At 47.7% G+C, this 26,732-nt stretch overlaps 2 protein-coding genes across 3 annotated transcripts in view; both read left to right on the top strand.

Moving 5' to 3' along the window:
* rassf3 (Ras association domain family member 3) overlaps positions 1 to 15,760 on the top strand; it is a 54,627-nt gene extending 38,867 nt beyond the window's left edge. For both annotated transcript variants that reach the window (XM_036517936.1, XM_036517937.1), the window contains 4 exons: positions 6,995 to 7,102; positions 8,543 to 8,834; positions 11,772 to 11,887; positions 12,175 to 15,760. In XM_036517936.1, the coding sequence (XP_036373829.1) occupies positions 6,995 to 7,102; positions 8,543 to 8,834; positions 11,772 to 11,887; positions 12,175 to 12,324 (666 nt within the window). In that variant the 3' untranslated portion in view covers positions 12,325 to 15,760. The remainder of the gene's footprint in view (positions 1 to 6,994; positions 7,103 to 8,542; positions 8,835 to 11,771; positions 11,888 to 12,174) is intronic.
* A 982-nt stretch (positions 15,761 to 16,742) lies between these two features.
* On the top strand, positions 16,743 to 26,080 carry zgc:194209 (uncharacterized protein LOC570908 homolog). The gene is made up of 9 exons (XM_036518530.1): positions 16,743 to 16,810; positions 20,420 to 20,509; positions 20,640 to 20,761; positions 21,023 to 21,125; positions 22,352 to 22,500; positions 22,733 to 22,845; positions 23,509 to 23,669; positions 24,235 to 24,433; positions 25,424 to 26,080. Coding segments are annotated over exons 1-9 (1,146 nt in total). The 5' UTR covers positions 16,743 to 16,808; the 3' UTR covers positions 25,631 to 26,080.
* Positions 26,081 to 26,732: the final 652 nt, after the last annotated feature.

Raw genomic sequence — 26,732 nt, 5'->3', positions numbered from 1 at the left:
CCGCTGTGGGTTTGTCTGTGTGCCTGCCGAACGGGCCCCCTGCTTCCCCTGGTGGGCTGGCATTGGCAGGCAAGCAGGCTGAAATCACACCAAGGTGAGCAATGGCACAGAAGGGAGAAGGTCACCTGCTGGTAGGAGGGGGGTTGGGAGTTTGTAAGATACCGTTGAGTGAGTGTGTGTGTGTGTGTGTGTGTGTGTGTGTGTGTGTGTGTGTGTGTGTGAGAGAGTGTGTTTTTTCCCACCCCTGCCAAAAATAACCCTTATGTGTGGAAGGCACACCACCACTCCTCACTGGGCCGGTATTCCCACTGTTTTATTTGTTGTGCGGGTGTTTGCGTGGGAAAAAGGCATTCAGCCAGACACAGAGCAGTTTACTGGGAGGAAGATTAGAGGTGTGAGAGACACACAGGTAATTTGGTAGGTGTCGTAAAGGTTTCAGCTATTGTTAGCTTACAGTGCAGTTTTACGCAGCTACATTGTTAGATTGTCCCCTGCAGCACTGCAACAACCTAAAAGCCATGTTGTGAGAGTATGGATAGGCTTTTCAGGGTTGCTTTTCAGGGTTGTGCCTGCTGCACGCAGCGGCGGGGAGGTTCCAGCAGGGCTTTTGTATGTAAACAGGGCCGGAATGAGCTGAGGAGGCCTGAGGGCTTCACGCTGGTTTGTGTTAGAATAAAACTGATGGTAAACAAACCGTTGAAGAACGCTTGGTGTGTGACGCCTCTCCTGTTTTCAGACGCCCCAGGTCCTGCTCTAGAATGCGAGTCCCACTTTTCCAAGATTCCGAGGGTGCGTTATTCCCCCCCCGCCCTGCTGGAGAGCGGCCGGCCCGTGGAGGCCTGCGGAGATCTGTATCAGCACTTCTCCCTCTGTTTACCTTCTCTGCCTGCATCCTTCTTCAGCCGTCTGGCCTCAGCGGGAAGAGTCAGCACTCCAGGCAGACCTTTCCATACCTCTGTTCGCCTTTGTTCTGTATTCCGTGTGTGTGTGTGCGTGTGTGTGTGTGTTCACAGAGACCCAGCCGTCTCTCTGAGTTAGATTTCTGTCAAATATTCCCCTACCACAGGAAACAGGAAGGACCTGTTTCTGTCCTCAGACCTGTTGCTATCCAGGAAGTCTGCTCTTCCTAATGGGAGACCAAGATGGCTACCGAGCTCTCCTGCATGCAGTCTGCTGCCGTGCAGATCTGTGGGCTTTGTGAGTGCTGTAGCTGAACTTGTGTCTATGGTGTTGAGAGGAAGTTATGCACTGTAAGGAGAAGGTGGACAGTGTGGTGCGTGCGTGAGTGTCCGTTTGCTTGTGTTAAATGGATAATAAACCTGAAGTCCGTTAACTGAGGAATTTCAGCAGTGGAGGAAAGGTGTGGTCGCAGGGGACTTCCTGTGTGTGCAGAAGAGGAAGTGGGAGAGAGAACGGGGGGTGTGTGCTTGTCTAGGGGGGAGGGGGGTTTTGCTCCACACCAGCTCACCCTGGCCACCAGCGGCAGGGATTTACAGGGATTTTGCAGCGTTCCTCTGAGTTATATCAGCCACCATTGGAGTAGAAGGTAGGTTAATTTGGGCCTGTTTTGTCTGACTCTGCCTTTCTGTGTTTTGGCGAGGGGCTCGGCTGTCTGAATTCTCCTTCTGTAAACGGATGACATCAGACAGCGGTCTTATCTTTCCCAGTCAAGCTTGCGCATTCAGCTATCTGTCAGGCGGGCATTCACTGGATACATGCCTCACGACACAGATACCCTCCCTTCTTTACCGACACTGTAACACCAGTCCTCCTACCTGACCTACAGCACACATACCCTCTCCTCGTCAACGACAGGGCAACACCAGTCCTCCTTAACCTGACCTACAACAGAAATACCTTCTTTGCTTCACCAACAACAAAACACTAATGCACCTGGCCCACAACCCACATACCTGCTCTGTTTATATATAACATAACACCAGTCACACTCTGCCTGACCTACAACACAAATATCTGCTCTGCTTCATCAACGCCCAAATGCCAATCCCTGCTCTACTTGGGTGACAGCACAACCCAAATCCTTGCTCTGGCTGGCCAACAGCAAAATTCAAATCCCCTGTCCACCCAGCCAGCAGGGCAGCCTAAAACCCTGCTCTCCTGAAAGCGCTGAGCCCGCAGAGTGAAAGGGAGCAGTCTTCTGAACACTGCGCTCCTTATCAGCTCTGTCACGCTCCCAGCTGCCTGACCTTGCCTTGTTCTGGAAAAGTGCATGGTTTGAGAAAGCAACAGATAGCTTTGTAGCTGTGCGTTAATCGGGCTTGCTTGTGTGCTCTGCACCCCGTGGGGGGGAAAAGGGTCGGGTTAGGGAGTGCCGGGGTGACAGCTGGGACCTCAAGGTCACCCCGACCCCGCTCCCCCTGGGCCCGTGCTCCCCGTCCCGGCCTGAAGCCGCGCAGCCAGCGCGATCAGGGGAAGGAGCCGCGCTTTTTGTGGCCCATTACCTCATCGGCCGTGTTTGTGTTGCCTTTGTCACGCATGGTGAAGCTGCGGCGTCCCTCGTTAACCCTCCCCTCACCCGCACCCCCCTGCTGGGAAGGGAAGTCACACTGGAAAGAGCACTGCCAGCAGTAGTGCTTTTATAGCACAATATTGCAGGACAGGGGCGGTTCATAATATACTCTAGTGTGCGTTTGAATGTATAAAAAAAGCTTTGCAGTAGTGGTTGGGGAATTTTTCTTGTACCCTGAAGGTTGCAAGTTCAAATTCAGGGTGGGCATTACCCTTGAGGAGCATAGCGAGCGTCCAGCTGTATAAATAGATTACATGTCAAACGTAAGTGGCCCTGAGCGTCCGCTAAGCAAATAAATAAGGTAATGTGATTTAAAAATCGGATGTCAGTTTGAGCTCAGGGTAGAACCGTTTTGCCATTTTGAGGTCTTCTTTGGGAGGGTGGTATTGTAAGAGCGGCTCCAGATAACCTTGTTTGTTACGATAGGCTCTTACGCAGTAAGCGGAACTAATGGCGATGTTCTCGAATAGCACTGACTTTGCACTTCCCTAAGGCGGCATGTGACCCACGTTGGGGGCCGGAGCTCTGTTCTGCTCCCCTGAGGGCTGGAACGGGCTGTCCGCGGCCCGCCCAGGCGCTGACCGCGACCGACAGCCTCACAAAGGAATGGATGCGTGAACGACTCGAGATGGAGGCCCCTGCATTGGCCTCTGCACGGTGATGTTCCTTGCACGCTTTTCCCGACCAGCTCGCAGTAACGGGCGTCTCTGTGCTCTCCGTCTGAGAGGAGAAGGAATCCGTGGCAGAGGTGAGGGAGTCCAGGAGACCGAGCCTGACTGTCTGGATGGTGAACTGACGCCCGCAGTGACGTTCGTAGACTCTGAGACTGTCACCACCTTGGGCACTGAGACCACCAGAGAAGCGGTTCCACTCCTCTCTCATTCTTTCGCAGTCCCATCTGTCGCTCTCCCTCAGTCTTTGTCCTGGAGGCGGTGGTTGCAGGGTTCGCGTGGTGCTTTGGGGAGCTGATCGGAACGCGGCGTCTGAATCGCTGTTAACGAAGCGCTGCGGTTTCCTGGCAGTCATTTCATCTTGTTTTCCCTTTGTTTGAGAGCTCGGCAGGAGCGAGGCCGTAATCCATTAAAGCTGTTTAAAGCGGCGATGAGATGCTGCTCTGCTTGGATGGTCTGCTGCTAGTTTACTGGAAGTCAGCTGGCTGCATGGAAACACCATCGCAGTCAGTAGTCATCAGCGCTTTCAGATGTGGTTTTGGTTTTTTTTTTTTACGAAACTACATTTTCTAACTGCTGCTGATATCTATAAAGTAGGTGTTATTGTGGGGAGGTCAAGTCAGGGTTCTGTTAAAGGACCCGTCTTGTGTATTTTATATCATCCATTTATTGACCTCATGTATTTAACAGGAACCATGAGAAGTTTTCAGTCTGAATGTGTTGTTCGGCTGTTACCTTATATAATTGTGCCAGACCATGCTAATATGGTTCTTTGGCATGCCAATGTGGTCCTAGGCCATGAAAAACATGTTTCTGGGCTTGCTAAGGTGGTGTTGCGTGTGTGAAAATGTGGTCCCTGGGCATGCTAATATTTTCTCGGGGTGGTGGGCCGGGATCAGAAGACTCCAGTGAATGCAGAGCACTGTAATAGAAGAAGGTTCCAGAGGGAGTGACCAGATTCTTCGGCAGCCAAACCCTGATTAGGGATTAGGGGGTTGCTGCAGCTTACCCATAATCCTCTAGGAGCTGACTGTAAACCACACCCATCATCTGCTGCCTCAGCTCCACAGACCAACTGACTTCCTACCCCCTTTCCTTTTTTTGATTTTTCTGTTTCCCTTTTATTTTTTCATCATTAGAGACGGCAGAAGAGCCACACATGATCGCTAATGATATTGCTAAGCGTATAATGTGCTGTAAATGCACTGGTAGAGAGAAGGCGTTCACTGGAATGGTAGAACTGCCCATGGGGCTGGTGCGGTATCATTTATACATAGATTATCTTATGTGCATTGCAGTTTGATCAGATTCAAAACCGGACCTGCACTAAAAACGGACAAAATCCTAACAGTAGGGTTGATTACAGTCCAAATCTGTAGTTTGCAGTGGTTGCTACTGAAGGAATGGCCATAGCAACACCAGAGCGCTGTATCATGAGTAACACTGAACTGATTACAAGTCACACAGTCCTGGCATGCATGCAATCAACACACACAGACACACAAACACACTTCCTCTTCAGTAGTGTATTCATGCAGGGAACATACACTGTTTTGAGGCAGAGAGCCTTTCCCTGTTTGCTAAGTATTTAAAGCCCCTCTCCCCATGCTGGTGGGGTTGTCCCGGTAAGCCCTCTCACCGGGCGGCAGAATAGCTCCCGCGCTGCTCTAATCCACTGCGTCACCCTGGGCTCTGAGCCTGCGGAGGTCGCGCCGAGGTCACCAGATCCCCGCAGATGACACGGCCGCGACCGCCGCGCCTTCCCGCGGCCCGGCCGGAGTCCCCGGGAGAGGAGGCGGTAACAGGTGCGAGGGCCAAGCTTCGGGGCCTGGCCGCGGATTAGCATGGTGACCCTCCACATTCAGAGGTCGTTAGACACCAGAGCTGCAGCTAGCGTGCCTGGAGGGAGAATGCCATCTGCGCTGGATACTGTACACGCTAATGCTGATCCAGCACGGCTTCTATGTGGTGTAGGATGTGGGTTAAGTAACAAATCTCACCCGCTGATCACACTTCACTGCCTGAAACCAGACCGGATCATCCCCCCCCCCCGTAAGTGGGAGTAGGCGTGGGATGAATCAGCATTTCAGAAAAAAAGGTGAGTTGTAGGCAGAGGGGCTCTTGGATAAATTACAGGCCTGTTTGAGTGATGTCACCCTTCCAGCGAAAAAGTGATTCGGCGGTAATCCGTGCCCCAGGGGAGATGCTCCTATTTGTAAAGGGGTAGATATGGCAGGGGCAGAAGGATTTGCTTAGAAACCGCATCAGAGCTCTGCAGAGCCCCCCCCCCCCCCCCCCCCAAAACACGGGACCTCTTCCCACACCCATCTCACTCAGCGCTGGAAAGCAAGTGCACATTCACAGCTCGAAATGTCAGCCGTAATCAGTGAGCGAGGCCCTGCGCTGCAGAATCCCAAGCCTGTGGGTTTGGCCCGGGCGGCGGGGGGAGTAGCATCCATTTTCTAAACGCCTCCCCGCCGGGCTTGTTATTATAACCAGGCTGGACTCCGCGCTCAGACTCGGAGCGAGCGTGTTTGTCTCTCGACTTGCTGGCACCTCACCCAGGACGGAGCAGGCCCTTATAAGGGGAGGTGCGCCTCCTAATCGCGACCAGCATGAGGTCATCGCTGCCCTCCGCGAGCGCAGTGCGCGTTTTAGCGTTCGTTTTTTTTTTTTTTTCCTTCCCTTCCTCCTCTGCTGGAGAACCGTGCCCCTGTCTCCCAGCGGCGGTGTGACCGTGTAGGCGCAGCGCAGAGCGGGCCTGAGTCTTCCTCTCTGGCTCTGGCTGCTCTGCCCTGCTCTGTGGCTAGCAGAGCCGCTCTGTGTTAAGTCCCTGTTGGCCGGGTGGAGTAGGGGAACCCGGTGGTGTTTGGTGTCCCAGCAGAACCGGCTCTGCGTCACGCTGCACTGCAGCTGGTCGGGCGAGTCCGGCGGACGCAGATGGTCAGGGGTGGCCGGTCACAGCCGGCTCCGCGCGCCCTTGCGCCTGACGCAGTGGTGGGAGACTCGGGCTGCTGGGGGAAGCAGTGGTTTGTGATGAAACGGGCGACTCTGATGAAACGCTCTGTGAGAAGCACAGGCCGGCATGTCTGTCCCCAGGAAAGCAGAACTGCGGTCTGTGTGCGCGCTGCGCGTTGGCGATCCGGAGAGCAGGGTGAGTGACGCCATCGCCCGCGGTTAGTCTCTGCTCAGCTTCTCAGCTGGTTCGCCTCTGACGTCGGCTCGTCGTGTCTGCGGGATGTCTGGCCGATCAGCGGCGTGTGGTTCGTCTGTGATGCCTGGCCCTGTTGGCACCTGTCACTTTCTGACAGGCGACAGCAGTGTGTGACCCTGCGGTGTGTGTACTGTGATCATGCTCAACCCGGCTCTGTCCCACTGCAGTGTTAGCCATGTTTCGGCCTACCCAGTCCTGTCCCCTGAACTCATGGCTTCCGGCAGGATCATATGAAAAAGCCCTTTAATAGCTGAACTGAGCCATATTTCAGCATGGCGTGGAGTTTCTCCCCTCAGGGGCGAGTGCTACTCAGTGAATAGACTCAAACATGTGGCTGTTTCTGTGCTGAACCCGTGCCAGGACAGGATAGGGCAGGGTGCGGGAGGGCTGTCACATGTATGAGTGTGCTCTTCATTGCTGTTGTGAAGGCTCACTCTTTCAATGCATCATCTGCCCCCCCTGGTCGACCCCCCCACCCCCCACCCGCCTCCTCCCTCCCTGAAGGACTGTTTTTAACAGTGTGTGACACCAATGTGTTTGTCTCCTTTGCTGATGGCTGTCTGTTTCCTATCTCTGCAGGATGTTGAGAAGGAGAGAGAGCTTCGCACTCACCTCAGCCGGGAGGAGATCCGCCACAAGGTCGAGCTGTACAACTCCTCCGTCAGGGACCACCTGAAAATGACCCTGGTGAGCGGCCCTCTTCCTCAGCCCCAGCCCGTTCAAACACACTTCCTGCTGGTTTACGCTCTCACATCTGTGCTTAAGTACTTATTTGGTCCCGTCATGATCCAGTCAGTTTTATTAAATTCAGTTTATTTTGGGGAGTGAAAAAGTCTTGATGTATCCAAGTAGTTTCCAAAAGTCCAGCCAGGGGACTTTGCTCAAATGAAAAGCATCCACAGACATGACATGACATAGATATGGTCCATCGGGCAGCAAGCATGACACTCCTGCTCAATCATGTCTAATCATGATGTATGAGGAAGAAAGCAATCGTACATGTTATATTTACTGTGTGAATCTGAATGCCGAGTCATGTTACCTTTAAGTACTTACCTACATGACCTCTGATTAACAGCTGGTCTTTAGATCTTCTGGCATAGAGCTGGTCTGAAGGCCTACGTGACGCTTTGGTAGTGTAGCATACCTACAGGTGCTGTATGTGAAGGCAAGTGTGATGCTTACATGCTTACATTTGAACTGAACCATTAAGGGCCTCTTTTCACCTTTTGCCGCGAGCCGAAACTGCAACACGCATCAGAGTTTCCAGCGGATTTCTGTCCTTTGTTGATGGCCGATAAGCAGCGTGTGTCAGAGGATTCCTGCCTTTGGCGCTTCTCCCGAGATCACGCTTTAAATAGACGCTGGCAGTGTCGCACTGTTTGCGCTCCTTAGGCAGGAGTTATCAGCAGAGCTCGACTCCGAGGCAGGTGTTAAGGAACAGAATGAAAGAAATGGCCGTCTCTTTTCGTACAGAAACAGGACTGGCAGGAATGTGTTATCACTGGCTTACCTCTGACCGGCTGTCCTCTTTTTGGCTGCCTTCAGTCTTTGTGTAGTCAGTATCGGAATACGGTATCTGTAGGAACACCCATCTATCTCATTTGCGATCTCACTGTTTTTGGTTTCCTCTGCCTTCCTCAGTCTTACCTAGACAACAAGGGTGTGTCGAGGCGTACGTTTGTGGTGTTGCACTGAGCTGACAGGGCCTATATGATGATGGGATGGAGTTTCAGGCATTGTGCAGTACAGGGATGTAGTCCACATCCCCTAGCCGTTACAGGATGCAGTTGACCATTCCAGGTTTTACCAGAAGCAGGTTAGCGCTCTGAGTAGAAGCCACCAACAGGCAGATTCCATTCAGCACACTAACCGGCACAAAACCATGACTGACTCAACCTTCTCTGTGGCGTTGCTGGTTCATTGCCTGCATTGTTGCCAGCAGTTGTAGCAGCTGCACTGATGAGCCCACAAGGGTGGCCTGTCCAGCATGGCGGCCCGTCTGGCTGTACACACCCCTCTGAGAGTGTGTGGCATATTTGGGATGCCACCATTTCCCACTTTTGTGAATGAACCGGCGATTATACCAGGATTAAGCGCAGTCTGTGTGCGGTTCTACTCCCGCAGCACGCGAATGGCCAGTACACGGGGTTCATCAAGGTCCAGCTGGAGCTGCACCGGCCAATCACGGTGCGAGGCGGCGGCGGCGGCGGCGGGGCAGGCCCGGCCGGGACGCACCCCGGCAACAACAACAAGGGGGAGGAGGCCTTCTACCTGCCGCGGGGCGCCGTCAACACCCTGCACATCAGCAGCTCCAACACCGTGCGGCAGGTGATCGAGGCCCTGCTGCTGAAGTTCACCGTGGCCGACAACCCCGCCAAATTTGCCCTGTTCAAGCGCTACCGTCGAGAGGACCAAGGTGAGAGATGCTCGAGGGCGGAGGGAAGGGGGGCGGAAGGGGGACGGGAGGTGAAAGGGGCTGGTTTAGGGCCGCACAGAGGAAATGGGAGGTACAAAGGAGCGATGCGTGCATTCATTACATTACGTTACTGGCATTTAGCGGACGCTGTTATCCAGAACGACTTATATTGGATTGTTATCCATCTATACAGCTGGATATTTACTAAGGTAGTTGTGGGTTAAGTACCTTGCCCAAGGATACAGCAGCAGTGGTTGTGGGATCGTTGGCACAGTGGGGAATCGAAGAGGCAACCTTTCGGTTACAAGTCCTGCTCCTAATCACAACGCTACACCTCCACACAACTCCATACAACTCCTCTGACCAACTGTGCTGCTACACCCAACCCTTCACCTCTCAGCTGTCACTGTCTGTGAGCAGAACAAATCGTCGCTCTTAGGTACGCCATAATTAGGCTGGTCTGGCCGCATGTGCAGTGTTGGATGGTGTGTGCTTGTGAGTGTGTGAGCGTCTGTTTAGCTCTGGGCGTCTCACCTCGGTGGTGCTGGATGCCACAGACGGCCCCTGCCGCTCCCCCAGCACACAGCTCTCGGCTATTAATACAGTGGCAGGGCCTGGAATGGGCCTGCTCCCAGCAGCTGCTGCTGCGCAGCCTGGCTGCTGAAAGAGGCCACTGACAGGCTCTGGTTAAGCTGCTTACAGGCACTCATCTCCACCCCACGGCCCGCTCCTCCCCTGACCTTTGCACTCTCATTACGGGAGCAGGGGGGTGATCGTTGGCTCCGCTAGCTCTTTCGCTAAGACAATCCCAGAGTGGTTAGCTCTGTCACCGTAAAGGAGTCGTTTCCCAAAAACAACAAAAATAATCTCCCGAAAGCTTAATCGTTTCTGCCTTGCCCCATAAGCAGTCATTTCGTCAGGTTACGTCCACATCCGTCCTGTTTCCGCCCCAGGATAGTTTTTCGCTTTTCACTTCTCTCGTCGCAGTCGGACAGACAGAACTGCAGGCATGTACGGGTGGTTGCCGTACCTCTGCTCCCCCTAGTGGTGGGATTGCTCAGTAACTCTCTCCAGAGGCCAGTCTAGAGTAGAGACTGAGTCTGCCTTGGGAGTGTGTTGTCAGGGCTTTTGTCTCGGTCATCATCTCGGAGGGGTTTGACTGGCCAGTGCTGAGTGCTTCCTGGGGTCCTCTGTGCAATCCCAGACTGCACACATGGAAAAGCGCTTTCCTCGAGTGCTGTGAAATACCTGGGTTTATTTGGCCTTCTGCAATGCGCTGCAGATGATTTTCACATTGACCAGCATCTCTGTCCGGCCAAAGTAACTTCATCCAGGGATGTATAAAATCAATTAAGTGCGTCTGAATTATTTACTTTCTTGAACATGCCAAAGGAGCTTGACCTTGTGGAGTGGTCCTGTATGAGACATTGTGCTGTAATGCTCGGAGCTGGATTATCCAGGCTCGCTGTGGATCCGGGGGGGGGGGGGGGGTGTTTAACTTGAGCGGAAGGACTGTAGCCATGTGAGCGGAGGAGGATTGCTGACGCTGCAGTCTGGAGCTCTGAGGCTTCTCTCTCTCGCCCGGCTGCGGTGTAACAGAGCCTCGTGCGCGCGGCGAACATGGCGGGAACAGCTGTGGGAATGCACACGCTCTCAGACGTCAGCTGCAGCTCTGAGCGCGCTGTGGGCTGTGTGTTTGCTGTGTACTTTTTATCAGCTTTGTCTTTGTTACAGAGGGGAGGGGGACTGAGCCCCCTACTTAGACCGGCTGTCTAGACGGGGCTGAACATATGTTTTTTTTTTTTTTTTTGTTTTTCTTTTCTTGTGGGTCATAAGGAAAATTACGAGTTGCAATTAAACTTGCTGTAGGGAGTGAAATGGAGAATTTGACTTGACATCAGACCCCACAAGCCTAGAACAAGCGTATTCTGGAAAACATGGGAGACTCCTCCTCACTGTCCTTACTGTATTGTAAGACTGGCCAGGTTAAACCTTTTCACGGTGCTGTTTAGTCAGAGATATAGATAGCGTCGTTTGCCCGGGAGGCACGGGAATAAACACAGCGCAGATGCTGTGGTGAGATAAAGGGGGGTACAGTAGGAGGGCCTGTGGGCTCCAGGCCGGCCGGCTCCATTGAAGGCTCTGTTCTCAGCCCTTTTATGATGTAGGCTGATCCTCTTGCAGGGTTTAGCTGATGAAAGCCTTTTAAGATACAGGCCGGCGGTGCAGACATAGATACGGGCGTCTTCCTTAATGGCCGATGTGCAGCGGTCATCACATGCGGCCGATGACGCGGTCGAAAACGCCGGCGATGATCATCTTGATCCCTGGAAGTGGCTATCATGAAGCTGAAGAGTCAGCCGGTGACACGAGAGACATTAAAGGGTTCAGCTTTTGGTCTGGTAAAGGTTCACTAAGGCAGGAGACCCCGACTGGTTTTCGCAGCATGTTTGTGTGGATTTGTTCCTGTGCTGTTCAAAGGTTTTTCATGCATGTGTATCACATGGCTGTTTCCCATGCTTTGAATCCGTTCCACACCAGCTCTGCCTCATGACACTGCTGCGCTTACGCTGTTTTTCACACTAGTACTTCTCACTTTCTGCAGGGTTTTTTTTCATTACATTACATTATAACATTATTGTTATTTAGCAGATGCTCTTACCCAGAGCAAGGTACATAGCTGGATATTTACTGAGGCAGCTCTGGGTTAAGTACCCTGCCCCAGGGTACAGCAGCAGTGCTCCAGCAGGGAATTGAACCAGCAACCTTTCGGTTACAAGGCCTGCAGTTAGCACTGCGCTACACTGCTGGCCCATTGTTCTGTGATGGGCGACTCCTGCCTGGTGTTATAGTTCATGTTTGGAAACAGAAGCAATGCATACTCTAACCCCGTGTGTGTGTGTGTGTGTGTGTGTGTGTGTGTGTTTGGCCCTGCAGTGTACGTGTGTAAGCTGGCGGAGGAGGAGCACCCCCTGTTCCTGCGTCTGGTGGCAGGGCCCAACACGGACACGCTGAGTTTCGTGCTGAGGGAGCAGCAGACCGGGGAGGTCATGGTAAGGCCCAGCCTTTTGACTGGTACTGTGTATGCATCCTGTACTTTCGTCAGGTTGGTGATTAGCTCCTGCACAATGCAGTCCTACGGTCCCAGTCTGTTACTGTAAAATGTGTGTATTTCAGCACAAAAGTACAATATTCCTCTTGGTTTACATCTGAAATTGATACAGGGTTTCACATAAATTGATTGATACTTACTGCCCACAATCTATAGTAACTGCAAACACCCTCTCACACCCCAGTTTAATTGTCTGTCCTTTTGTTCTTCCTTTGTTTCTCACCACAGTGGGATGCTTTCTCCATACCTGAGCTCCACAACTTCTTGCGCATCCTTGACAAGGAAGAGGACGACCAGGTGCAGATTCTCACCAAGCGCTACGCCAACTACAGACAGAAACTCGAGGAGGCCCTGAGGGCAGTGGGGAACCATGGGTAACAGGCACCTGTGCAGAGGGAAAGAAGGAGAGAGAGCACTGTAGGACCTGAGCCAGCCTGTGGGTCACTCACAAGGACTGGCAGACAAAGACTGCTGGACTTTGGACTGCCTCTTGAGAAATGTGTGCAATGCACAGGATGAACACAAGGGGGAGGTGTTTCTGTGGTGGCAAGGTGCTTCCACCACTTGGGACTTTATCTTTTTTGAAATGGTGTCGGGGGGTCGGTCACCTTCGGGATACGCCACGCACCTTTCCCACAGTGCACGGTGGCTGCCATGTTCACATATGCGCCCTCTATCACTCTCTCCGCCTGTCTTCAACTTTTCTTTGTTTTATTTTTGTTGGTTACCTCTTTCAAACATGTGAATGATTCAAGAGGAACCTTGAATCAGTTTTATGTAACTATTATTTAATTAATGGATGAAATGGTTTGTAAATATTTTTTTTTCTCCTTTTAATTTTAATTTATGTGGTTGAAGCTTTATGCATTTTACTTTCATGGTTTTATTTTATTTTATTTTATTTTTATTTCCCGGGGCATCGAAGCAATGGTAATAGGGGAAAGAGCCGTACATAGTCATTTATTTTGAATTGATTCCTCTCTAAATTGGATGTAGAAGGTGGATTTGCAACACACAAAAAAACAGGACAACACAATGATAACAGGTTCCCATCGCCGGTGATTAATGACTGAGTTTGGCCTCCTAACAAAGAGTATGTTGGATATGTTTTGGGAACACTGTTGATGCTGTGCTGGTGGCAAATGTCTGCAGTGAACAAATTCCTATTGACCCAAGGGTGGGAGGGAGCTGATATCACCACACAAGGGCGGTCAGAATCACCAAGGAGGAACGGCTAAAGTCGAGGGAGTGAGAGAGAACATTGCGAAAGTATAACAGTGTTGACCTGCAGTGGGTGTGCTTGGGCAGTTTGGGCCTGAAAAGTGGAGTTTTATGGGCTTTTAATGGGACTGGAGGTTTGTTTGGACTAAAGGGTAGGATGAAGGACACTGGAGTAGTGACATGGTGAACAGAGAGTGCAGGTAAGACTGATCTCTAATAAGGAATAAAGAGATCAGTCGTGGGGATGTCTGAGAATCTGGGTGATAAAGGGTACGGTCAGTAAGTGGAGGTTGGTGGGGCTGTTCTGCAAGCAGATGGATCACGGGAAGTTGATAAATGGATATAGAGGATGTTGACGTTGAAAAGAAAGAAGGAAAGCAAAAGGCAATCCCTTGCACTGCTCCTAAGAGCATCCCAATCCAGCAGGTGGGTGTGCAAGGTGTTAAGGCTGAGTCCTTATAATTTACGTGCCTTGTGGCAACTGGAACATAAGTGGTGGGGGAAGCTCATGTTTTTCTGTATCTGTTTTAGATGTGTGTGCAGCAGCATGCATCTTCTTTTAATCACAGAGTATTCAATGTGTAGATTTAACTCAGGGGATTAAGTGGGCGTCAGTAAAAGTAGGATTTCCGATCCTCCCCTCCTTGATGTTTATGTAATGGCCGGCATTTGAGAAAAGTGACTTTGAAGTAGGCAGGTAGGGGGTCATGTGACACAGGATGAAAGAACTAGGCGTGTGCTTCTGCAGATAGGCGCAGGAGTCCAGCCCAGGCCGTTTGGCCCCGGTGATCTCTCCTCCCTCTCTTTGTCTCATGAAATAGTACACTTGATTGCAATATTGCAGGAAGGAGTGTAATAACAGGCCAGAATAACACATTTATGTGTTCAGGTTAAAGGCCATGAGAATGTTTCCTGTGTTGATCTTGCAAAGAGATTTTCCACTTGCATGGCGGGGATTGTGAGTTTTGTGCTTTTTATAGTCCATCTTGCCCTCAGCCAGGCATGCCCACGTATTTCTGTGTTTAATAGAGATTATGCAATCTGGTTTACATAGAAACTCTAGAAGTGCACTTTTATTAGACAATCAAACAGTGGAGAATAAGAGAGTTAGGATATCACAGCAACACCCAGTTATTGGAATAAATGTAACTAAACAACATGCTTAGCATATTGCAGGTGTATGCTATGTGTTGGCATTTTGTGCATCTCTGCTAGTACTGCATGATGGTTTTCTGACCGGTACTGCATTGCAAAATAACTTCATGTAGATGTGTCATGATTATATGGGGACATCTATTGGATAACTGCTGTAACTGCACCTTTTCTTCAGTCTTAATTTCTTTTTTTTGCCTGTGCAAAGCTGTTCAGAATTTATGAATATATGTGCTCTTTGTTTAATTTCTGATGTCTTTATTTTTGGTAGGTTGTTAAAACCAAAGAGTTTGTAAAAAGAATGCACACTAATTTAAGGTGACAAGTTTTGCCTGGTGCAAGCAGTTATGGGCCTCACCGCCTAGGGGGGCACATGTGCAGGCTTATTCCAATACCGACCCAAGGTGATTTTTAATTACTCTTAAAACACTGGGTATTGAGTATAACTTACATTTAACCTCCCTAGAATTTTTTCACTGCAGGTATATGCCATTAAGTCATTATGTTTGAGTACCTGCTAAGAGTGGTGTGTGCAGTTTGTCAGAAAAGCACCGCAAGTTGTAGACAACCGCCTTTGCTCGAAATCTGCTATAAGGGTAAATATAACTGCAGTACTGCGGCTTCAGAATATGAGACCCTCAATCTAGAAAAGCTTGTACTTGGGCACTTTACTTCTGAATTCAGGGACTGTCTTTTTGTGCTACTTTATAAGACATCTATATCCTATATAATTATAATTATACACAGTTACTTAGAGTTACAGTTGAAAATATTGATGGTTATTTTTTTTTTACACCGTCATAGTAAATGCTAAGAGTTTTTATTTGTTCCTAAAACCTTAAGGATTATACCAACACAATCTCCTCTTGATCGATTTTAGTCATATAAAAGTTATACTGTGAAGGTCAGCGGACTAGGGGGGTTAGGATTAAAAAAAAATGTCTGGACGTTAATATACCATTAAAACACTCATATTATGCATGCATTATATCTACTAATGCATATGCTGTAGAGCTGTTTAGGAAACACTTAGGCCAGTATTGTCCAGATAGGAAGAAAATGTAGAAATATTAACAGATTCACTATATTACTATTGTTTGCCAAACGTGTCCAGGTTTTCTTCTTGCTATGCACTACAGTTGTACTGGTGAAGAGAGAATCCACTGTGACAGAAGCCGGAAGGTTTCATCTTAGTTTCACACTGGGCCTAAAGATGCGATTTTTTTTTTCTCGCAGCTGGAGCGGAGAGTGGCCTCAGTTCAGGACGCGAGCTTCAGTGTGCGCAGTTTCCTTCATGAATATTAACTAGTTTCTGGTACTGCTGACATACGGAGATGGTGATGGTACAAGAAACGGTTTTTAAGGTTGGCTTGCAAGAAACAAGAAGTTAGCAACTCGAAATTTGAGACGTTGCGGTTCCATTTGTACTGTTAATGCGAGTTGACGCAATTTATTTTTGTAGGTAACTGATGTTTCTTTTGAAATTGTTACCAAAAATGGCTTTTTGTAAAAGGCCTGGATTCATTTATTAAAGTTGATTAAAAATCTTTTTGCGTACCTGTGATTATTCAAGTGGCAATGAATATGAAAGGATAATTTTTGTGTGTAATGAACAAATGAATCAAAATATTCGAATGGATTTGCCAATTAAAATTGATTTCTTCAAAAAAAAAAAAAAGGGGGGGGGGGGGGGGTTGGTGGGGAACTATGAATGTGATATTAAATTTCCTTTCTCCAGTGTGAGGTATGAAAACTGTCTGTTATTTACACTTTAATACAATTTAAATGAATTCACTTTTAATTGCACATGAGAATGCCGCAATGAAGTATGAAAGCGTCATCCTTTGAAATAATCGCCAACTGTTCCCAGACAGTCTGGAGGTAGAACTCCACTCCTTTGGATATTTCTGTGCATTTCAGTAATGACTCTGTAAAGGTGTCAAGTGTATAATAATTAATTCTAATAATAATTTAGTAATCTAGTAATAATTCTAGAGTCGGGAGAATTTATTATTTATGGTTATTAAAAGCGATCTGCTGCGATATGCAATCGATTGCACCACGTGTTTGCTACACATTTACGTATTTTCAGATCTTGCAATAATCCGGTTGAGGTTGCCTTTCGGCATTCTTTAGAAAACGCCCAGTCTCCGCAGACATCTGCTTGATATGCATGTCCTCTGGCTGAACCCGTCTCTAATGTCCCTAAGTGAGGGAATTAAAGCCAGCCCTCACTCGCGAGAAATTGCCTATGCACCGTAACGCTGCGCCCGGAGACCGAGTCGGTAGCCACTAGTGGATGGCTATTTTCACTCATAAATGCAACTCCCGCCCCGACACACACAGCCGACCAGGAGGTACAGAGTTCATCGTCTCTGCGACTTTTGCTTCACGACAGTTATGCGGCGCTTTCATAAGAAGTACTCTATCTGCTGAGAAAGAGACGCGCTGAACCAAGTATCTGACGGCTAACAGCCATCGCTCGAGTCATGTAAGTTTAGTTTAATTGTTTTACTCCCTTCGGCTGTTACAATGCGGGTGCATTTTGGGAAATAGAGGCTACAAAGCGATGCATTGCTGTGCTTAGAAAGTAGTTTTTTTTATTTTATCCGTGAAGAGCCCATGCTCAATCACTTTTACTACGGGACTGAGGTTACGAGTTTTTAAAGTGGTTAAGTCTTGTAAATTCGTTGGTAGTAGTAGTAGGGTTGTTATGCCGTTTTCTGCATTTCACATTACGAAATCCAACAGAGGCAATTTATTTACTTTTAATTGCTTTTTTTATATATAGCATTATCCTTGCTCATGTGCGCCTATATCCACAGGAGGCCACTCAAATAGGAGAATCAGCTCTCTCAGTGCAAAATTGAAACTCAGTCTCTGTATTTCTGTCTCCCTCTATTTGTCTGTGTGGCTATATGCATAGTATTCGTGTCTATTTATTATGTTGCTGTGTACGTTATTTTGAGATTTATTGATACATATTACACATTATACACTGGTGAAAACCAGTTTAGATATTGAGAGACCCGAACAGCAAAGGAGAAATAAAATGCAGTTTTGCATGTTTAAGGAAGTTTCCTGTACAGTGGGTACTGTTAGAGGAGTAGTCATAAGGGAATTACACAACAGTGAGGCAATAGGGTTCCACCCCACCACACGTGTCCTGCAGTGTTATGACTCTTCTCACAGAGTGAGAGTGGGGGTGAGGATCCCAGGAATCTCAGGCTGCAGGGTCGTAATATATGGTTATATTGCGGCTGGTAGAGCTGCAAGGTCCCACAGTGCTTGCTGACTCTCCCTCATACTGCAACTGTCCACAACTCTCAGAGAGAAGTACCCTGGTTCTGTAGTATGTGTGGAACAACACTGCCTATTTCATTGTTTAAAAGCTGGGTGTAAGGCCTAGCTCACTTAACCAGCCTTAAGCTTGCCTGTTAACAACCATGTGCTTAAGCCCACCTCTAATCAAGGTGCATTCAGGTATTCTTGGTAATTGCCCACTTGTCCCATTTTGCCTAACCAATAACTATCAGATAAAAGAAACATTTAATTTTTATGAGAAACGCCAACTGTGTGCTGATAGGGAGCCAGTTGCTACTTTTGCTGTCTATGGCATTGGTCATGCCTTTTCTCTGATTAGAGCGATTGTTGCTAGCGTGATGTCAGGACTGATGCATGGGTAGTAAAACAGGGCTGTGTTGACCCCTGTGCTGCATGGATGCATTACAGGTAAGTACATTTCATCTGAAGATCATCTGAAGATCATCAAGCATTCATATACATTACTCTTTCAAGCAATGCAATAAATAAAACTTAGTTGTGATAGGACATATCCTTTTGAAAAAGTAGACTACATATATTTTATTGGAGTTCTCTAATTTTCCAGATATATTTTTATCAGCCCAGTGCATGTGGATCCTAAATGTATCATAGACTGCAGGAATCAAACAGATTGATCAGAGTACTATCTGTAAAAATATTTTTTTTTCAGTTGTGCTAATTTCCTTAAGTGTGCATAGAGGAGGAACTTTTACTTTGCAGTTTAATCCAGTCATTGTAGTTGCTGTTGGATTGGGTATTCATCAATGTCGTCACATATTCTCATTAATTTTGGTCTAAGAACATAAACCATCCTGATTCTATGTGAAATGTAGACACTCTTCTTTTTGGAAAATAATGCTTTTTGAGCTGTCTCTATCAGAATGATTCAGTTCCTCCCCTGTGTTATCATCAGCTGATTGGAAAATGGATCAATGTGGACAAACTCTGTCCAATGCCTTTTGGCCCAGTAATCTTCAACTCTTAACTACAAGCATGCTTACAGACTGTTTTTTTTTTTTTTTGATAACTTGGACAGGTGATCGAAAATGAGTGACACCCAGGGCACATCCTCTGTTTGCAGTGTCTTGGTAGTTTCTCTTCACAACTATCTGTGGAAAGTTATGTTGAGAAAGGACATTTAAGGCGGGGTAACTGTGGCGCATCATAGAAGCATTCCGGATGCTTGAGCTTCAGTGTACTTGTTACTTGGAGCGGCTGTCACTTTGGGACACCAGCCATTATTCCTGCCACAGCTGACACCGGAATACAAAGAGCCACTGGTTCACAAGTGCGGTCACGTCTCTGAGTAGGAAATGTGTTAGATGTGTTAATACTGGAGCTATCACACGTAGGAGCACCAATGCTTAACCTTACGTCAGCCTTCTGGGAAGTGATTTAAGCATGGCAGGGAGAGAAGCCAACAAGATTCTTCTGGCTAGAGGAGAGGAGGGTGGAGGGTATTTGCTGTGATTACACAGAATTTTGTTTTAAACGTCTGGTAACAAGCATAAGCAAGTTTTACATGTTTTAGATTTTTCCACAGTGTTTTTACTCAAACTTGGTGACAGCGGAACTTAAGAATATAGTATGTGAAAGTAATGACAACAGATGCTTAAATATCAAAGTTAAGGACAGAGCACCGTGATGACTTGAATAATTCCCCCCACCCTTTAATTTTAAATGTAAAGGCTGATGGTTGTTCCCTTTGAAATTTATACCGGAAAGAACAAGGCTTTACCATTTGTAAGAAGAAATTTAGAAACAATCCCAAACTTCGTGTTTTAGCACTAGTGAACATTTTCCTCTGACCCTGACGTCTGTTACCTAAAATGACCATGAACCACTGCGCTCAGTGTCTTGCAGCTCTAAGGAGCCAATGGGCAGGTACGCTTCCGGCCAATCCCGTCGCCGCGCATCTGTAATGGTCGAAGAGGCACACCCCCGCAATGAAACACAACCGCAAACACACTTACAAGAAACATGACGACCCGAGGGTCGTAACATATCCTCAGAGCATCTGTGCTGATATGTAACTGCAGTACTATGGACTTCAGCCCTAGCGTGTTTGGTAACTGCAGTCTGTGGCTGTCACCGTGCTGATAGTAAAGTATGACGGACTACTCTCTTTGTTTAGAACTGTTCCTTTTTTCTCCAGGTTCAATTGTTCAGCCATAAATTTAGCCTTCAGTTTACATTTTGTCATTAAGCAGATGCTCTTATCCAAGGTGACTTAAAAAGAACAAGTGCAAATCTAATAGCTGCACTTAAAGCCTATCCATGCACTTAAAGCCTTCTTTTGACGCATTTTGCAACTACAAACTAGGAGGGCTGCTTCTGTGCATTACGCTGGTTTTTGTCTAGAGGCCAACTACTAAAGTAATTACTGTTGACATTCTAAGTAGCTAAACCTTCTTTGCTTGTCTCCCTCCTCTTTCTCTCCTGCTCTCACAAACACACTCACTGACAGTGTGACAGTCTATCTAGTCGTCTCTGGAAGCCATATGCCTGGCTTGAAGGTTGCCCTGCAGTGGGGTTTAATAAGTGGACTGGAATCTGTTTCGGTTTTAACAGAAACACAGATGTCCCTTGCTGTGATCTCTCACTCACCCCTGGGGTCAGAGGGACGGTTGTGTGAGGGTCAAGGAGACACTGTGTTCCTCCTCACTAGTTCTTTGCTAATCATTTGTTGGCGATTCTGGTAAATAGCGTCAGTTCAAGTGGGTGATGTTTTGTCTCTTTGTGATGCACGTCTGAATGTAAGTTAATCTCCTCTCAGGATTGGACGGGGCGCCCTGTGTATTGCGGCTGCTGCCGTGATCGTGGGAGTGTACCTCGTACCCTCTCCCATCGACCCCAAGCCATTCATGTGAGTCCCGGGCGTTTCGCCGCCTCTTAATTCAGCATCTGCATGTTGAGAGCACTTAGGACGAGTACCCATGCCACTGGGAGAGGGGGGGCCTATTCACTGCTGTGTGTTGCGGATTTGTCTCCTGCAGATTTGAGGGTCCTCCTCCAGCTCTTGAGGGCCCTTTGGCGGTGAACACCAGGCTGCAGAAGGGACGCAGGCTCTTCGCTGGCCAGCTAAAGGGGCCTGAATCTTTCACTGCTGACGAGCATGGTGAGTGTTCCACCGCCTCCCCAGAGAGAGGAATCCAAATGAGACTTGGGCCGATACTACTGACGTTCACTCCCTCACCTGTTGTTTGCCAGATTTCTCAAACGTTGGAAACCATGTGGTTCGCTGCAGTCTCCAGCATTCTTTCTTGTCATTTATCATTGAGGATCTGTTTCTTACTGTTTCTGTGTGTCTGCATTTTCTCCAACTCCTGTGGCTGAAGTCTTATCGCTCCCCTCACCCCCTTCTCTCTGGCCTCTCCAGGGAATGTGTATACAGGCACGGTGGACGGAAAGTTGTGGAGAATCCACCAGGACGAGCTCCACTTCATCACACAGATGGGGACCAACATCCCAGAATGCGGTCAGTAGGGGAAAAAAAAACATCAATGGGTTATTGTGACATCACCACATATGGACACGTGCTAAGCCTAGATAAGGCCAGTTCAGTTGTTAAAGAAAGACTGTAAAGATATGAAATATGTTTACAAGGTTAGATAGTTACAAGAGCAGACTGTGAAATTGTGTTTTTTGGAATATACGTGCTTTTATGATGTGAGACTCTTAACTACATGGCCTCCACTAGCATTTTTGTGAATCAAACACTAAGTGATACTGAAGATTGAATCAACAGTAAAGATGTGCACTAATAATTATCAGCTCAGGATTTGTCATTACTAGCCTAGAGATCAGATGAGTAATCAAAACCTTTGTAGTTAACTGTATTGACGAATGAATCAGTGAATCAAACAGTCAAGTAATCAATTGATCGATCAAAGTGTATTTGTTATACTGCATTTTTAAAATTGCATTGTCATAAAGCATTGGAGAGAGTACATTTCTGAGAAGGAATGAAAAAAAGCAGATAACCCAGGGCCGTTTTGGAAAAGACTGGAAGATTATATCCTGACTGCTGAAAAAAGCAGTCAGGACACTCTGCTCAAAAACAGTGTGGTAGAGAACAAACAGATGACAGTTTTGAAATCAATATAAATGCAACTTATGTGGCACAGCTTTGATTCAGTCTAGAAGGAGGAATATTTCTGAAATCCTGGTAGAGTCTCTGCGTTTGACACATGCGTCAATGCGTCCGTAACGAAACCGCCTCGATGGCCGAAAGAATAGTTGTGCCACCCCAACAGCCAAAATGGTCTTTGCACTCGGCTGCCAGGTTACATTATCCACGCTGAAGTGATTCTCAATGAATGGTGTATTGTTATTTTAAAGGGATGACATTTCGAGGGATCCTTCATTTCTAGATGCCTTCATTAGCATGGAAACCATGCTGCAGGTTCTTAACAGTCAGAGAGGACTGGGGAAAAAAAGGACTGCATATCTTATTACTGACTCTTCAATTAATATAATTCAGCCTAAATTAGAATCGACCTCCAGAATATTTTGGCTTTTTGGATAGGCTGAATGCAATTTAGATCATTGAGGTTGTGTGTAATCACTCTTCATTGTCTTGACAGTATTAGTATTCCTGCCTTAATGTGCTTGTCTTTCTGTTGATGGTATAGTTGAGTCTTACAGGGCTAAGTGTTGTCCGTGTGTTTGAGCACCTGTATTGCTTTGTCGGTGCTATTGTAGGTAGGGATACGGACTACGAGCCCTTGTGTGGCCGTCCTCATGGGGTGAGGCTGGACCGGCACGGCCAGCTCATTGTGGCCGACTCCTACCTGGGTCTGTTCCAGGTCGACCCACAGAGTGGGGAGAAGACTCTTCTTCTGTCCAGTCGGAACGGTCCGTGACACACACTACACACACACATATGAACATATGATCTAATGCAGAACAATTTACTACTTTTGCACATTTAATAAGCCTAGATAAACAGCAGTGCAGACACAAAGACCATCACAAAGCAATGCACTATATAAAGTCTCATTGTATGAAACTGCACTGCAATATATTCATGACAAATACAGATGTTCTGTAACAAAGCGCACTAGTAATGAAGCCCCTGTGGATGCAGGTGCGGACGGGATCCCGTTCGGGTTCCTGAATGGGCTGGAGATCTCTCGGAACGGCACGGTATTCTTCACTGACTCCAGCAGCAGGTGGGGCAGGAGGCACGTCCGCTACGAGGTGAGAGGCGTGGGTGTGCGCGGCTCGCGTTCGTGGCGCCGGCTGAGCATTGCCTAGCAACCGCATGCCCCCTGTGGCTACCTGGGTGTCATCAGCGTGGCCCTGAGTCTAAGCCCTCTGTGTTCTGCCAAGCAGAGCTGCATCTCGCACTCAGAGTCTGATAACTGGCTGTCAGAGTGACTCTTGCCACCCCTCATATCGCTCATATACGGAGCATAAGATTACATACAGCACCAGTCAAAAGTTTGGACACACTTGATTAAGATAATTGGAACCATGCATTCAAAGACTTGCTTCAAATACTTGAAATCTGTTTAATAGGCATCAACAAAAAAATTTGGCTACTTCTAAGATTGATTTGATTTCTTGAACACTTTTTTGGGCACTGCATAATTCCATTTGTGTTATTTCATAGTTTTTATGTCTCTGCTGTTATTCTAAAATGTGGACAATAGTAAAAATAAAGAATAAAGGCTGCGTCAAAACTTTTGACTCATGCTGTACGTTCTAATGACTCACCACTAAATGTTTCACTACATCTATTCGTGGTGGGACTCGTGACATGTAAGACAACAGACCTTTCTTTTGAGTTCGCTCCATGTGTCACTGCCTGACACTTCCCTGCAGTTTCTCTGCTCAGAGGTTAAGATCTGCTCCCCGCAGGTGCTCGAGACCAACCACCTGGGGCGCCTCCTCATGTATGACCCAGAGACAGGAAACGTGAAAACGCTGCTGGACTCCCTGTACATGCCCAATGGCATCGCGTTTTCACCCGACGAGGACTTCCTGCTGATGGCTGAGACCAGCATCGGCCGCATCCTCAGGTCAGAGCAGGAGCGGTCCTGGTAGCGGGCCGAAATTCTTGCTGACATCACTCCCAGATTTGCTGAAAACACGTTTCCGCATGTCATGTTTTCCGCTCAGCTAAAAATAAGGAAATATTCATTCAAAAACACATTGTACATATGATAAAGTAAAAGGTTTACCACTATTTTGTACAGGGGTGGTACTGTGGTGTACTGGTATGGCACAGTGCTCATAACCCAAAGATTGCTGGTTCGATCCCCCACTAGGCCACTATGGCTGTACCCTCGGGAAAGGCACTTAATCCAGAATTGCCTCAGTAAATATCCAGCTGTATAAATGGATAACATATAAAATTGTAACCTATGTGAGTTCCTCTGGAGAAGAACATCTGCTAAATGACAATAATGTAATGCACTTTGTACAGTATATGGAGCATTAATCTAAGCCTGGAAGATTAAGACAGGCAATGACTAGTGATATTGTGTAACACGTATCTTATTCCTTTGCTGTTATACACAGTGTGCTCCGGCTGTTGCTGCTGCATATGCTTAGCGTGTCACCTTATCCTTTGTGTCCTGGCAGGTACTGGCTGAAGGGGCCCAAGGCCGGTACCAAGGAAGTTGTCTTGAACAACATGCCCGGTTACCCCGACAACATCCGTGCGAGTGACCGTGGCACATTCCTGGTGGGCATCACCACCATCCGCTTCCCCGGCCGCCTCTTTCCACCCTTCCTGGACCTGATTGGGCCCTATCCTGCTGTGAAGCGCTTCATGACCAAGGTAATCCTTATCATCATCTTCATCCACTTCCTTTTTGTGTTTCTGGTAGTATGGCTTTGTGACCTGCACTGCTGTGTTTGAAGAGATATCAGCAGGCATATAACTCCTACACAGGAGGTTGAGCACTGACCTATGGGAGATTTGCACCAAGGGTTTTTGACCGCTAGCCCTGGTTGCCTGTGCACCAGATACAGATTTAATTGACATGACCCTTGACCCCAGCTGTCGCAGTGGTTGTGTTTTCATGTGTCATGATCATAATATCAAATGATTTGTTCATTCCCATGCACTGTGACCACTTCAGCCAATCCACATTCTATAAAGATCAGTAATTCTGTACAGAATTCTGTCCTGCACAAGGCCCTAAAATGCAACCAGCATGTGGGGCTGCTTGAATAGCTTTGGACAGGGGACAGAGAGTGGCTCTGTTTCACCTCTGCTTACAGTCAAGGGGACTCCACACTATGTAATTCAATATGGCAGCACCAGCACCATCTGTTGCTGGAGCATTTGAAGTCCTGTCTCTGTTGTGCAGTTTCTTGTCCAGTACCCTGTTTGGCTGGAGGCCAATGGGTAAGAGGACGTCTCTCCTGGAAATGGGTTTTGTTCTCTAACTGAAAGGTCATCTGACACTGACAAAGGTGTCAGAGGGGCTTCGGTTCACCTGCCTCTTGGTTGCTTGCCTTTAAAAATGCATGTTTGTTCAATTTAATATTCAGTAAACATTTTACTTGCATTCAAAATGTGTCTAAAAATAACATTGTTTCTGTAAAAATATAACCAGTTGATACCAGTGTTCAATAAAACATATTTTTAACCTGCTGAATACCAAAGTGTAAGTGCTCACACATAGTTTAGATTGTTCAGTTGCACCATAAATATCCTTGCCAAGCTCATATTTTCATAGCTACCTGAAATTCTTCTTGAACAATCATGGTTTCTGTAGGACAGTTATGCACTGCTGATGTGATTCCACTCCTCTGTTTCCAGGTGGTTCCACTGAGCTGGTACAGTGCGCTGCTGCCAAAGTACGGTCTGGTTCTGGAGCTGGGCCCGGATGGGGAGATTGTAGACAGCTTACATGACCCGAATGGCAGCCTGACCTGGGCCGTCAGCGATGTGTTCCAGCACGGCAGCCGGGTCTACCTGGGCAACACTGACCTGCCATTCCTGCCTGTCCTGGAGGATCCGAGATAGGTGCTCTCAGACCAGGGGCATAAGGGTTTGAGGGGCTAAGAGACTTCACACATTCTGTGTGCTCATGATGCACTGTGAGCCAGACTCACAGGGAGGACAGGAGTAAATCTCGACTTGAAAGTGAAAAACCGGTAACCGCCGGCGATGCCTACTTTACCTCCGCAGCCCATTTTCCCCCATTGTTCTCATTCGGTGCGTTTCCTGGAGTCCCGGCCAAATTCCCCAGTCAGGCCATCTAAACATACCCCGGTTTATTTGGCTAGGCAAATCCCTCCTCCTCCGTCTCCGCTGATGCGTGGTGAGCAGTGAGCTGCATAATGGCTGCCGTGCACCACGCAGGGGGATGCTGCACATTGCTGGGGGTTAAGGGGAGTCACTGTAACCCCCCCAGTCACTGTATAACAGGTTGGGATCCTTGAAAAGGATGAAATTGCCTTATGCATCATCATTGTCGCGGTAATTCTTGCAGACATCAGGTGGGTGGGTCTCCGTGGAGTCAGCGGGGTGAGGTCTGGGCACTGGGACTCCAATCTGGCATGTATGATGGAGAGGACCACTGGATACCCCATGTTTTACATGTTACTTACAATGTTTACAATGTTATTTGCACTGTGAGGCAGAGGCCACTTACAGGCAGTGGTGGTGGATGAACATGTACACTTACACTGAATTTGCCACAGTGACCTTTTAAATCGAGTTTATCCTCATATCATTCAATGTTGTCACTAAGTTGTTTTTACCATTTCAGAATATTGCAGGAACATTGTCATTGATTTAGAAGTACCTCAGCTCTCCTTCAAATAAAAGAATTTCATCATATGAGGCTGCAGCATAAAAATCATCGCTCTTATAAAAGTACAGCTGTACTATTATACTGTATTAATTATGATTGTGGAGCTGTAAGAGTGAAACCCAAAAAATATGCATTTTTGATACACCTCCACAACAGTTTTGAGGGGAAAGTTACCAGCAACATTTTAAGGTTTTGTGATTCATGGTCGAATGCAAAGCCAGGAACATCTGGTGTGAATTCTTACAGGCAGGGCTGGTGAGTGCCAGGAAATCAGCCTGTTTTCACTGCGGCTGCACTGAGACACCCCAG

The sequence above is a fragment of the Megalops cyprinoides genome, chromosome 23, assembly GCF_013368585.1.
Source record: "Megalops cyprinoides isolate fMegCyp1 chromosome 23, fMegCyp1.pri, whole genome shotgun sequence".
NCBI lineage: Eukaryota > Metazoa > Chordata > Actinopteri > Elopiformes > Megalopidae > Megalops > Megalops cyprinoides.
This window is presented reverse-complemented; position numbering and strand designations above follow the sequence as displayed.